Below are 14,002 nucleotides of genomic sequence, written 5' to 3'. Positions count from 1 at the left end.
CGTTTATGTCACTGAACAAATCCAAATTTGAATTAATTCGCTTCAGCAGTCAGAAATCCATCCTATATCATCAGGTTTTCTTCGACTCTGACCTAATCGAAACTGTTGATGAAAGACTAACATCAGACCTCTCATGGAACTCAAGACCTACATGCCAACTCATCGAGAACTCTAGGTTTCACTCGAAGTAACCTGCACGGTGCTCCTCCACTAGTCCGCAAAATGGCGTACGACACGTTCATCAAACCAACATTACAATATGCAGGTTCCACCTGGAGTCACCACCAGGCCTACCTCATCAACCACCTGGAGGCAGTACAAAACCGAGCCAGGCGTTTTACCTTGCCCACCTATGATTTTTTTGTCAGTGTATCCGCCTTAAAAAGTCAATTAACCCAGTTTTCTTTGCAGCTCCACAGAAAACTCTCTCGCCTCTCTCTTCTTCATACAGTCTAATATCGTTGCTCCGACCTCAAAAGCTCTTTGTTATTACCTCTTGACAGAACATCTTCTCGCCTGAACTCCTGCACAATCGAACGTATTTCCGGTTCGACAAACGCATTCAGTCAGTCTTTCCTTCCTCAAGCCCTCTAAGACTGGAACAGCCTACCGTCATCCATCGTCACCATCGTAGGCCCAGAAATATTTCTATCAAGCTTGCGAATTTGTTTTTGGGATTGGTGTTTTTTTATTATGTAAGATTAATGAGCTTGACGTCTACGTAATAATTAGCCTGTGTAATTTTTTTTGCTTCTTGTTTGTCTTAATTTGAATAACATGTATTCAGCCCCCCTTAAGTATAGCCCTAAAGAGCCATTAACGTGAAAATAAATGAAATGAAACAGCATTAAAGGGTTAAAAGGCATGATAGACCACGTGCGTTTATAATATCTATCCGCCCCTCAAAAACATTTATTACATGCTCTTATGTAATCATTAGCGTCACAATGTACAAAGGTGGCATATCCTTTGCACTGTTTATTCTTATAAACATTTCCAGTGAGTGCAACTTGAGTGTTAATAATGTGAATTGTTTACGTGTTTTCCTGGAGACTCAGGTGCGAATGTCGCAATTTTTTTAGATGAACGCTAAAAGCGAACATATGTCATTTTCATGGTTTCTGCTGTTTGCCTAGGGGCTGCTCTCAGTATAATGATGCATACACCATAACTTCAAAAAAATAATTCAAGTGCAAAGCAAAGCACAAATGAGAGTACATGGTTTCTGTCGAGAACAGTTATAAAACCTCGCTCAAGCGATATTACATTTAGGTTATGCAGGTAACGGCGTTGTAACACGTTGACTACTTATCATACTAGCTATGTCGAAGGCGGTCTTTACTTTTGCCACTCTCATGATCCTCCATGGAGGTACAGCAAATCCCAATTACCCCGAGCTCAATCCAGAGCTTGAAATCTACCAGGACATAACTCGGGTATGTAGTGGTTAATCTTGGAAAAATTTCGTTATAAAATTATTGCTTTTTGTAATTTATTTATTATATACTTTGTATAATATTTATTTCGTGCACTGGATTATTTATCATTTATTAGGAACTTCACGCGTATTACTTCCATGTCATTTCACTCCGCAGTCATCTTTTTCAGAGAGACGCGTCTTTGAATGCTGAAACGTTGTTGCCCTGAAGTATTCTTAAAATTCAAGATGAAAAAATAAAGAAACGTAGTGAGGATTGCGTTAGAAGTAACATTGTCAACGTGTTTTATCTGAAATAAAATAAAAAGGAAATTCTAACATGCCTTATCAAAATTATGTCAAATAGTTTTCCACATATGAATTTAATTTGTGCGTAATAAATACATGCAGCAGTTGCCACTGACCGAGGCCTGGTACATGCAGTACAGGAACTACGAAGAAGACCCAGCATTCGGAACTTCTAAATGCGTAAGATTCTCTCAGGTGAAACCTGAAGAGGAGGGTGGATATCCGGTCATGGTTGAGTATGGAGATGGGACGCAGTCGGCGTAAGTGAAACTTCAGACGCGCTTTGATCGCTGCAAACTGTTCGAAACTATATATGATTTCATCAACTTTAACCTATTGTTTACAAGATATTTAACGCCAAATAAAAAGTTTATGACGTAACTCACATAATGTATATTTAGATGTAAATTCAGATTTAGCTAACTAAATAACGCACAGATTTCTTTTCAATAGATGACTGTATGCTTCTTTTTTCGAAAGGATGTTTTTAGAGCGCAGCTCTTAGGCGCCCGTTTCCGGCTTGAGCGGCGTCCACGTCCCCGTCGCCGTCGGCGTCCACGTCCCCGTCGCCATCGGCGTCCACGTCGCCGTCGGCGTCCGCGTCACCGCGCGGTGCACTACGGCTAAATTTCCCCACTAAATTTCCCCACTAAATTTAGCGGAAAAATTTCCCCACTAAATTTAGCGGAAAAAGTTCTCCGCCAAGTTTAGCGGAACATTTCCCCCTCCAAATTTAGCGAAAAAAGATATCCCCGCCAAATTTGACGCAAAATATTTCCCCGCTAAATTTAGCGGAAAAAATTTCCCCGCTAAATTTAGCGGAAGATTTTCTCTTAAATGGGAGGCGAACAGGAGAGGGGGAAAGGTGTATCTTCCTCTCCGTACCTTCCCCTCCTCCTCCTCAAGAGCCGCGCTCTAATTCGGCATTACAGGGGATTGTAAAAGTGTTTCATGTTTTCTTTAGTTCACAAGAAAATTTAACACAAATAAAAAGAGCTATAATCCTAAATTCAGACCTTTTTTATTCAGCGAAAAAGTTCATTTTTATCTTGTAGTTTTGCATTACATCCGCAACGTTTCGGTAGTACATTATGGTAAACTACATCCAGTAGTGGGTAATGCAGTGGGATAGCCATGTCTCATTCGCTCGTCGAAGGAAGAAAAACTGGACGGTAAGAATGGAAGATGTCCAACTGTCACTAGATAGAAGATTTAGTTATTGTAGACCATGCTTTAAAAATAAAAGAGTTTACCTACGCTTACCTCTAGTTGTCTAATTGCAATACGTATCGTTATGGTTTTGTGCTAAATAATTTTGTTCAAGTTATAAACCTTAAATTTGAGGTGGTCTTTCATTTTCGAGGTACTCTAATATTTTATTTACAGATTTAAAATTTATCACTCATATATCTATATATTTTTGGTGTAGCTATTTGGTTCTTAGTAAAACGTTTTGGTGTTGCTTCAAACTTCTTTTGTTTAATAAATGCACAGGGTCTCTTATGTCATCCCTGAGACGACTTGGAGGCGAAAGCCCAAGCGGCGATGTATTAAAGATAGACACATAACATACAGATGTGGTGGCGGAGGGGCACGCATCGCACTAGTGGACGAAAAGTCGCTGGTTCAACGCCAGCCGAGGAACAAGGGCGAAAAATTTTTACTGAGGAATATTAAAATTCGCAGATGTGGTGTGAACGTTTCGGTGCTTTTCGTGACTCCGGTTTTCGTACCATTCGTGTCGCCTACGTGTTTTCACTCAAGACATTTGAAGGTCGACTGAACGATGAGACATATAAAACTTTTGCCTTAATAATAATACTATCATGTATCTGCCTTGGTCCACAGGAATGCGCTTATCAGGCTAGAGTCAGCTGAAGGATATACTTCCAAGAATCAGTTGAACTATTTCCCTGAGGGCCGTAAGTATAATTTTAATAACAGTGGAGGTATACAATGTCCTTTATTAAGACAAAAATGTGATACAGTTGGCATTCTCCCAAAAAAACTCATCATATTGTGGTTTAGTTGGTATATTTTTCCTCCAGCCCATATAATAAATAATGTACACAGGGCGTAATTGCTTTGAAGTTTGAAATCACAAAGGCCTTTAAGGAAAGCACGCGAGGGTCACAGAAATGGCGATTCAAGTATACGTTTATAAATAACAGCAGGTTTTAGTTAGAATGATAACGTGGTGGCAGACAAACTAAATAGCCAAAACAATTAACTTTTTATTAAAAGCTGCGTATCACGCAAAAAATGAAATTTTTTTTCTTTAAAGGACACGGTGGCTCATATCAAAAAGCTAGAGCAGTGGTGGTTACAAATCATCATTCAAAACTTTAAAGCCAGTTGTCACTCGAAGTTCAAGTAATTTAACCAATTTGCGAAACTACAGCGGGTCTTGATATGATCGTTAGCAGCCATGGTGGCTCCGAGCCAAAGCGCCGCCTACGGATCCCCAGGTGGGGGATCCGAGTCCCTGCCGAGGAGCCCGCAATTGGAACGAGGCTTTTTGCAGAGAAGGTGGCGTGTAACCGAACTTTCGGCTGCACTTCAAAAGATCCCCAGGTGGTCGGACTTAATCCTTACGCCTCGCTGCGGCGTGCAAGATGCCCGCCGTTGGGTTGGCGCGTAACCCCCCCCCCCCTGCCAAATATGACTTTGAATACGTTCACTGACCACCATTTCACACCGGTTGCCCGAATCTGACCCTGGGCGAAGAAAATGGCCGGAAGGTATGCGCACCGTAGTGCGTGGGAGAGTGATGCAGTGGGTTGAGGAACCTCGTCAGCATTACAGTACGCTCTCCGATAAAAAAAGTCAAGCAGCTCCAAAAGTGTGTCCTAACGGCGCTCGTCGTTTTGTGCGTTTGCTCTAACCGGCTAAACCGATCACGTTCAGAAAACAGCGCAGCGTGTCGCCGCGCATTCCCAGTGCGGGGTTTGGCTCAGCGCCATTACGATACATCTTTTGGAGCAGCTTCAGCGGCTCTAACGGATTGCGGCGTTGGCTGCAGTCGGACTTAATAGCGAACTTTAGAATATCGTCCGCAAAGCCTTTGAGTACTCAATAAAGAACATCGCCTCCACTAGTCATGCTTAGAGTTCAAACATCGCTTCACATTGGCGCATAATGACGACGCTTTTCTGTGTGTACGCAGATACTTTCCGTACGTTATTTGAAAACTCGCTAGCTATTCTAAAACGAAGTGTAGCGCATTCCAACTTAGCTGCAGCTTGAATACAAGAAAATGTAAACGTTAAGCTACCCAAGACATCTTAACCACTTACCCTTGGGGGAAACACTGCGGGCGCTCTTTCTGCCTTTAGCTTCAGATTAGGGCGACGAAGGCGCATAAACTAAAGGATAAACATTGCAAAGGTCGCCCGCTTTTGTCAAAGCTGTTCAATTGATTTTGCCTCTTATAATTATTTTCTTCAAAAGTGTCATACTAACTCAACTCATAAAAACTTTAAAAAAAGCTCCAGCCCACATCAGTAGAAATTGAATTTTCTGTAGACCTCTATTTCTAGAGTTATGGAGAACTAAGCTGAAACAATTTATGGTCAGGCTTCAAAGTACTATAATGCATGACGTGCAGTACTGAAATTCGGATCGTAACCATTTTATCATAAGACAATAAAACAGTAGTTTCTGAGACTGCATGACCAAGTGTTTTCATCGGATGGATTAGGCATTCCGTCAAATCCAATGAACGTGCAAATAGGGCTTGATGGCAATGATAGAATAAAGCTTGCTTGTGTTGGTCGCAAGAGTAACAAGGCACTGAAGCAGGAGGGAGAGGAGGAAGGCAGGTGGGGAGGGAGGGAGAGAGATGGAAAAATAGAGGAAAAGAAAGTTGGTGGAGAGGAAGGAAAAACGAAAGAGGACGGGAGGTTGGGAAGCAGGAAGGAAAGAAGGATGGGTAAACGAAAAGTGAAGGGGAAGATGGAGGGACGGGAGAAGAGAAGTGCAAGTGGTTTCACGTAAAAAATAGTCAGAGTGCAGGGGAGCTGGTGTACACGATCGTAAACCTGGGACTGGGGCAGAAAAAAGAACAAAACAGAAGGTAGAAAAGAGGAGGCAACGTCTCAAACTCAGCTGCAAAGTTTATTTCGTACACGCCTTATATACCACAACTCCGACGCCGTCTCTGCAAAGAAAAAGATTATGACAAGAGGACAATGAAATTTGAGTAAACCTTCTCTTATCCCCCTTGACCTCGGCTGTAAAATACTCACACAAAGGGTCACAATCTAGCATAACCACCGCCACCCGGCTAACCTAGGCGAATTACTACTGAACACAAAGAAAGGGTTTGACCTTCAATGTTGCGTTTCCTCTAACAACTCACTTAGTCCAAAGAAACACTACTAGACACTGCTAACAGCCGGAACCGGGGCCATCTCCAAAGCTGAGAACGACATTGCCCTCCTACAACGAACCGCAATTGGCTAAACACTGCAACTTTCTCGAACAAGTCCAAGGATACACATATAAACACCGCTAGTACTACAAAAAAAAAAGTTGCACAGGTCTCTTGACATCAATTTTCCCGCTAATGTTTAGAGGGAAAACTTAATTGAAATATAGGGCATGCGACTATAAATACCTCGCGAGTTTAACGGGGAAGCGGAATTGATGTATACACATGTATACATATTAAAATATACATGGAGTATATTTTAATAAACTAAATTTAGACAGGAGTTCTAATTTACATTGATTGTTTCACGTATTCGTGCACCACTCAATGTCTAAAACTTTGAAAAGGCTAACAGTCACCCTTTGTTCAAGGCGAATGAGTCGTAGCTTGTAACATTTATATTATTACAAGAAATACAAGGAACTTAAAAAAGGAATGTGCCAACCATCAGGTAGAACAACTGTGTTGGAGATCTCAATGAGGCTGTGAACGTTAAATATTACTAACGCGGGGTCAAGCAAACATCACGCTGGATTTTCAAAATGATTTATTGCTTCAATTCAAAAAGGTTTACAGCATTCAGTAAATCATTCGTCTTACATGAGATTCAACCAGAACATAATAAAAAGTATTGTAAGTCTCGTTTTAGATCGGGTACATTAAAATCTCCAGACCGATACTGCGGTATTATCAAGATGCAATTTAACGCAACACATGTTTATTTGTTCAAAAATCTTATGAAACCACTGTTTGATGGAAAACTAAGCCTGCCAATGAGCAAGCTTATGTTATAACAAGGTATGCCTACCCAGACAAAATCAATTCTCAATTTAAAATCAGTGGACAACAAATATGTTTTTCTTCAGAGCAATAAGTGTTCTTCCTTCAAAGTTATGGACATAGTTTTATCATATCTGTCCCTACAGAACAGTTTCTTCGCTGCGAAAGTAGTCAGATAGTGCAAAAGTGGAGTTCGGCCGTGTTTCGCTTTATATTATGACGTCATAATTACTTATGGAAACATTGTAAAATAGTGTTTTAGACTTGTCCTAGCCTGCGAAAGTATTCATAAAAGCAAAGAACTAGAACAAAAAGGTAAGGATAGCGTTGAATATGGAGTGTATTTATTAATCCTTAAGAGTACATACAATTGCCCGAAGAACAGACTCAAACGCCACACGTCATGAGTATTACTATTTTTCTGAATATAATAGAGTACACAGTGTAATTTGCACTTACTACATTTCAGAAGAAGACTCACTGACCCTATACTTGTCTTTTATGGATGTTGGAAAGTGCTCCCTCTACAGGAACATTTACGTCAAGGGTATGACTATCTTTCTAACATATAAATTTGGACTGGGATTTTCGGAAATAGTGTTCTAGTTGTATATCACGAGTTCCATGACTAATATTAGCAAGCGGGGAGACCAGTTGGAAGGATAGAATATGTTAAATAGTTCAATATCACGAATGACATCAAATATATTTATATTTCTATTTTCGCCATTCAGAGGCCCACAATAACGATATTATTCATTTCTCTTTGTGGGAGAAATGTACGTCACCATTTTAAATCAGGTATTATTTATTAAGAATATGCCACATCATTGTTTCATTTTTATTATTGCGCGTCTATTCAAGGCTTCCATAAAATTTATAACAACACATTTTCTTTACAACATTCGTAAAGAAAGATTTTATTTTGAACCAATGCAGTTTTGATTTTAGTCTTCATTTGTGTTCTAGATTGTTTTCTGTGAAGGTATTATAGTCAACCTCGTAGCACGTCGGAGGAAAAGCAAACCTGGCAAAATTGTGAGAAATGCAAGGGCTTTACCTAAGTCTACTTAGGTCTTGCAACATGGCGCTTGTCAGGTCCAAAGTTCTTTGCCTAACTGTAGCCCAAGTTGGGCGATCTTGGGCATGCCAAAGTTTGGCTTTCTCTGGTGTGCCACAGAAATGCTAAAGTAAGAACCATACTTGAGCCATAACTGCTGAAGTGAATCCTAATTCATTAAGGATTCCGCAACATGCCAGAGTTTAACTTTTCGCTCATTAGTGACTGGAATGCCAAATATTTGCCAAAATGACAAAGTAAAACCAAAAGCGTGCCAAAGTTAGGCTTTTGTCTGGTTTCCCACAAGAGAGGTATTCCGTGCACTTCATGACAAGAAAGGCAGTCGAAGCGCCTTTTTAAGATGTTACCCTTGCTGATATCGCTAAATGCCCCCCCCCTTTTTTTTCAGAAAAAGTATAAAAAAAGGGAACATAAACAAAGTAAAAAAATTAAAAAAAGCCTCCACCGCCAGTATTTAATATAAGGTCCGCGGAGTATGAAGTGAGCGCAGCACCACTGAGCCACAACCTCTTGTTGCTGTATTACTATTTTTTGTTTGCCAGGCTTTTGCAGTCATCTATCACAATGCAAAGCGCACACAGAGCTACGCCTGCTTCTGTTACACGTCATGCTCGCGCAACGATCGCTCGATCGCAGCAATTGCTGTTTTGTAGAACCAATCTCGCGGCTAGTTGGTTACGGAATGTGTAACTCTCCGGCTGGACATTGGCGTATGTACCTAAATCAAAGACCCCCAAATAAAATTTAAAAAAAATGTCGGGATTAATTTAACTCAATTTGTATTTAACCAAGTCGCAACAACCGGCGCCCTGCCAATAACTCATCGGTCCTTCGTTCCTTTATACCAAAACACAAATAAACCAGTACCAACGGGACCCGCCCTGATTGCCTTACTCTGGTATTGCAGAGATATCGGTTAAAGAGTAACTTAATTTGATAGCCCCTCTCTCTTTGTTCTGACGAAGCAAGAAAGAACGATGTTCTTTTTTTCAACTTCGGGGCCAAAGAAACCTTCAATCTAGACAAAACCGATGTTTTGTGGTAGCCGCATCTAGGGGCTGTACAACACTAGAGCGCACGACACAAGAGCGCCACCATTAGAGCGCCGACAGTACAGCGCCACGACGTTAGAGCGCGCGACTCGAGAGCGCTGCGACGTTGCCGCGCCCGACTCGAGAGTGCAGCGACAACTCACAACCAGTCCAGCCCAAGTGGCCGGACCGGACTGACCACTTGCTCGGGCATCGCGTGTTTTATGTGAAATTGGTCGGGATTTAGGCCGCGGCATTCACCAAGGACATTGCGAAATGCGTTGACAAAATTTCTTCGTGTGACAAACCAACAAATTGTATAAAACGCTGACAGCAGAAAGCAATATCTGTTGCGTTTATTTCCAAAGAAAAATGGCAGCTGATCTATATAGCTTCATTAGTTCTTTGATATTATATTTCACAGATTTGCCGGGCATGTTTTCCTGTATCCATCAAAAGCTGGAAAGCTCTGCGTCCGATAAAATTGCACTGATCTTTCCTTCAATTAGTTTTTTACTGATACGTTTTTAGCGGTGAGCTTTCTTCATTACGGTCACGGACGTCACAATACTATTTAAAGTTATGTGAGGGACGTCTAAATAGCCACCAAATTGATTGGAGCTCAAGTGCCTGTCAAAAATAGACCCAAATGTAGCAAAAAGAAAAATATTTATAGCATATCCCAGACGCGCACCGCTGCTCACCCCAACTGCAGACATCCCCGGCACCTATATGCCCCACCCCACTCTCCTGCCCCTTTTCTCTCCGATATCAGTAAATAATTAAATCAAAAAAGTCGTACCCGTGTTTTTTGTGTTTTTTTTTATTAAAGGCATATTTGATAAATCAGAACTCACCACTACTCTGATCCGACGATTCCCACAATTTTGTTCTGTCTGTGGAGCCGCGGGTACATCACACATTTTGTGGTGTTCGCTCAACTGGTCGAGCACTCTTCTCGTGTCGCGTGCTCAACTGGTCATGCGCTCTCGTGACATGCGCTCTAATGTCAAGCGCGCTACTATCGCAGCGCCCTCGTGTCCCGCTCTCTAACGTCGGCACTCTAGTCTCGCGCGCTCTAAAGGCGCTCTCCGGCATCTAGGTCACAACGGCTCAATGGGCCAACATGATGTGGCTAAGATCTTGGGTGTCGAACGGAATGGAGGCGCTTTGGGCACGCGTTATTTCTCAGCCCTTTGTTTCAGACCAGTCGCGTGTCTGAGTGGCAGCACATATTTCGCCATAAGTGGGTAGATGGCAGATGCTAACCGGACTACCAGAAAGTGAAACCTAACTCCTATACTTGCTTTGGCGATTTGGGACCAAAGACGCCAGACATCCTCCGAACTCAAGACACGTAGCCTAACTGCTCACAAAAACCTAACTTAGGCACTTGTTTGGCGATCTAGGCCCAAAAATGCCAAATGGCAGTCTAACTACCAACCGGGTAAACCTACCTCTGGCTTTTGTTTGTGGACTGGCCCGGTGCTGCATGACTACTGGCAAACTATCGGGAAGTGCACCTTAAGTGTGTCATTTTTTGGCGATTTGCCGTTAGGCAGTCAGTCTAACTCTTGCGCTTGTTTCTCAATTTTCACCCAAATATGCTAGATGACTGCAAAATCACCAATCAGTGAATCCAAACTCTGTCACTTTTTCGGCGAATTACAGCCAATATATGCAGACTTAACAAAGCATGCCCGATTTGGCTGTATGTCGTTTCGCTTTTATGTTTGAAAGTGGTACTTTCCCAAGTCCGTTAAAAACTGCGAGAGTAACTGTAATACATAAAAGTGGCGACAAAGATAACATCAGTAACTATCGTCCGATTTCTATACTCCCAATTCTATCCAAGGTTTTTGAAAATCTAATAAATAACAGAGTACGAAATTTTCTAACATCTTTCTCGGCACTCTCGCCAGCACAGTAGGGGTTTCAAAAAGGCAAATCAACTGAGCATGCTCTATTGCACATCAAAGATAAGATTCTAAAAAATTTTGAAAACAAGTTGCTTACACTTGGAGTATACTTGGATTTCCGAAAAGCGTTCGATAGCATCAATCATGACGTCTTATTACACAAACTGCCTCACTATGGCATTAGGGGAAAGGCCCTAGATTTAATAAGTAGCTTTCTGCAAAATCGCGAACAATATGTACAAATCAATGGTATTTGTTCCGACCACATGACACTTAAGTATGGGGTTCCGCAGGGTTCCATTTTAGGACCGTTACTTTTTATTATCTACCTTAACGACATAGTCAACATCGCAAACTCTCCAAGTTTAATTATGTACGCAGATGATACCAGTCTCTTTTTTTCTGGCACTACTATTGACGTCATTGAACGCGATGCAAATAATTATTTACGAACTTTAAACAGCTGGCTGGAGGCAAATAAAATGCAACTAAACACTAAGAAGACAAAATATATGCTCTTGAGGGCAAAAAATAAAAAGATTGCCAGACAACCACGCTTGAAAATAAATGACTGCACTATAGAACAAATATCTGACTGCAAGTTTTTAGGTGTATGGTTCAATGACCAATTATCTTGGACTACACAGACCATGAACATCAAGAAAGAGTTATCTAGAGCTATAGGAGCCATTTATAAAACAAGGGATATCGTGCCTACCTGGCTAAAAGTACAACTATATTATACTTTGTTTTATCAAAAACTGTATTATTGCTTTCTAGTATGAGGTACCACTTGCAAAACAAACTATAATGGGCTCATTCGTTTACAACAACGCAAAATACGAATTGTAGCCAGCGCAAAATACGATAGCAATGCTAATGAATTACTTGAAAAACTTAACATCTTACCGCTCAATAGGCTATACCACTATAAACTTGGACAGCTAGTTCATGCAAAAGGAATAAATAGCTTTGATTTAATTCCCTCAAATCTAACGGACTATAACGTAAGGGCAAAGTCAGCTTACAAACTACCACGAACTAGGACAAATTACGGCAACCAAAAGATCATCTTCCAAATACCCCAACTCCTAAACGCTCTAGGCAACAACGTATTGCTTGCCGGCACCACAGGGGCTTTTAAAAAACAGCTTCGCTCCTTCTTGGTCGAACATGAGATACGTATTGCGTAAATATAAATATACTAATGGTTTTTACTTTTGCCTGGATATGTTTTTATTGTTTTAAAGGTGAATTATGGGAAAGGAGTTTTTTTCCTGACCATTTTTTATTTGTCACTGTTTTAGATTGTCTTCTTGACTGACGACCGTAAAATATATGGTACTTTTTAATCGTGGAATGCCTTCCATACAAAAGCATTATACTTATTTTTTACACTATGTACTTTGTACTATGTAATTCATGCGTATACTCATTTTTACATAGTACACTTTATAGGCCTTTTATTTTTTATTTTTTTTTTTGCTGTCTTATTTACATATTGTGTTTCTTCTCTATCACTCCCTAACAGTGTCTAATGGCGGGCGGTGTGATTTATTGTGCTTCCTGGTGTTGTTTGTTCGCATATGTATTTTTTTTTTTGCCTTGTATGATGTCTGGGTGTTATCACGATGTTTTGTTACTGTAAGTTTCTGCATGCGCGAATTCTTTTTTTTTTTTTTTTGCTTTTTGCTTTTTTTTGTATTTGCCGCTGGATTTTGCCGTCCTTGCCGGCCGCTGGCACCTCGTCAGGCAACCTGTTTACCTTTTGTGCCAGCGGACCGTTCAAGTCGAATTTGTATTTGACTTGAAAAATAAAATGATTGATTGATTGACTGATGGCTTCTCAAGGCCTAAACTCTCAAACAAAAGCCAAATTTTGGCCGAGAACTCTGTGCTACATGGACAGGCGCTTGTTTGTCTCGAAACGTAAACCAGGAAGAGACAGTCGTCTAAAAGCTCCTTATTAACAGTGTATATATAGTAATTGTTTGCTCAAACTTGAGCTTCTTAGGAATTGAACGGTACTATAAAGGTAAGATGAGGGTAGGGCAAGATACGGTATATAAGAGAACAAAATTCAAGCTCATAACGCACAGCTCTCAATCACATTCACAGACATTGTCTAACACAGATCTTAAAACAATGCAGAAGATGCCTGCTGCGTCGTCGTTGCGAAGAGCCAACTTGGACAAAGAACATACTGCGATTTCGCTTACGACCTTCTGTGTGGTACCAACAAATATAATATCTCCGACGGCAGTTGTCAAAGTGAAGACTGAATAAAATATTGGTACATATAAAATACTTATAAGTTTTCTGAAAGTGAAATTTGTTCAAGGTTTTATTGCCCTTCTGATGATCATGTGTCATATTTTCCTTCTCGTTTTTTTTTTTTTTTGTTAAGTGTTGACACTATGTGCTAAGCCTCAAGCAGAACACAATGTAGTCTTATTTTTCCCTGGCTCCTAGACTTCTTCCGTCTGAAGTAAAGAATTCATTCAAAGTATTAATTCATTATGGAACGGCATTTGGCCGTAACTCGATGTCATATTACGTAGTTGTACATATTCATTTCAGTTTGTTTTTTACAGATGAGTTATGTTTGTTGTATTATAAAAAAAGAGCCTAGCGTTAGTATTCAAACACGTCAAAATAAATATAACATTCATGTTTTATATATTCGCCACTAGACAGACTGAGTACTGTTGTGGAGCATACTAAAAATACAATTCACTTGAGCAGCTCCTAAAAAATCAATTTACTTTTGTCAATAAGCGTTTTGTCACTGTAGGCTTGAGACCTCTATCGCAATTCTTAGCAGTCATATGACAAGGTTAACCGAAGGTGCATTTTCTTCTCTCGCACACAATATTAATGTCCTTAAAATGTCAGGGTCGTAGGAATCAAGTTATAAATTACGCATATATAAACGATAACAAAGTGTTTGATGTTGCTTCACGGACATTTAGTGTTTGTTGCATTAGAAAATACCTGTCGGCCATGGTTCGCCAAACGTATGTCTGAATGATA

The 14,002-nt window shown here is 40.5% G+C and overlaps 1 protein-coding gene across 1 annotated transcript; it reads left to right on the top strand.

The window, feature by feature from the left end:
* The first annotated feature begins 1,322 nt into the window (after nt 1-1,322).
* Nucleotides 1,323-13,251, top strand: LOC120836839. The gene is made up of 5 exons (XM_040205925.3): nt 1,323-1,436; nt 1,829-1,986; nt 3,575-3,648; nt 7,408-7,485; nt 13,121-13,251. Exons 1-5 carry the CDS (start codon nt 1,323-1,325, stop codon nt 13,249-13,251), a joined length of 555 nt encoding a protein of 184 aa, XP_040061859.1.
* The last annotated feature ends 751 nt before the right edge of the window (nt 13,252-14,002 follow it).

This window comes from Ixodes scapularis, unplaced genomic scaffold (assembly GCF_016920785.2).
Source record: "Ixodes scapularis isolate PalLabHiFi unplaced genomic scaffold, ASM1692078v2 PGA_scaffold2__306_contigs__length_199485367, whole genome shotgun sequence".
Classification (NCBI taxonomy): domain Eukaryota; kingdom Metazoa; phylum Arthropoda; class Arachnida; order Ixodida; family Ixodidae; genus Ixodes; species Ixodes scapularis.
This window is presented reverse-complemented; position numbering and strand designations above follow the sequence as displayed.

Bases quoted from the DNA above. Each gene is read 5' to 3' on its own strand.
- LOC120836839 (XM_040205925.3), top strand. From the start codon at position 1,323: ATGTCGAAGGCGGTCTTTACTTTTGCCACTCTCATGATCCTCCATGGA. The intron at 1,987-3,574 runs GTAAGTGAAACT...CTTGGTCCACAG, and splicing joins GGAGATGGGACGCAGTCGGC to GAATGCGCTTATCAGGCTAG. The intron at 3,649-7,407 runs GTAAGTATAATT...ACTACATTTCAG, and splicing joins GAACTATTTCCCTGAGGGCC to AAGAAGACTCACTGACCCTA.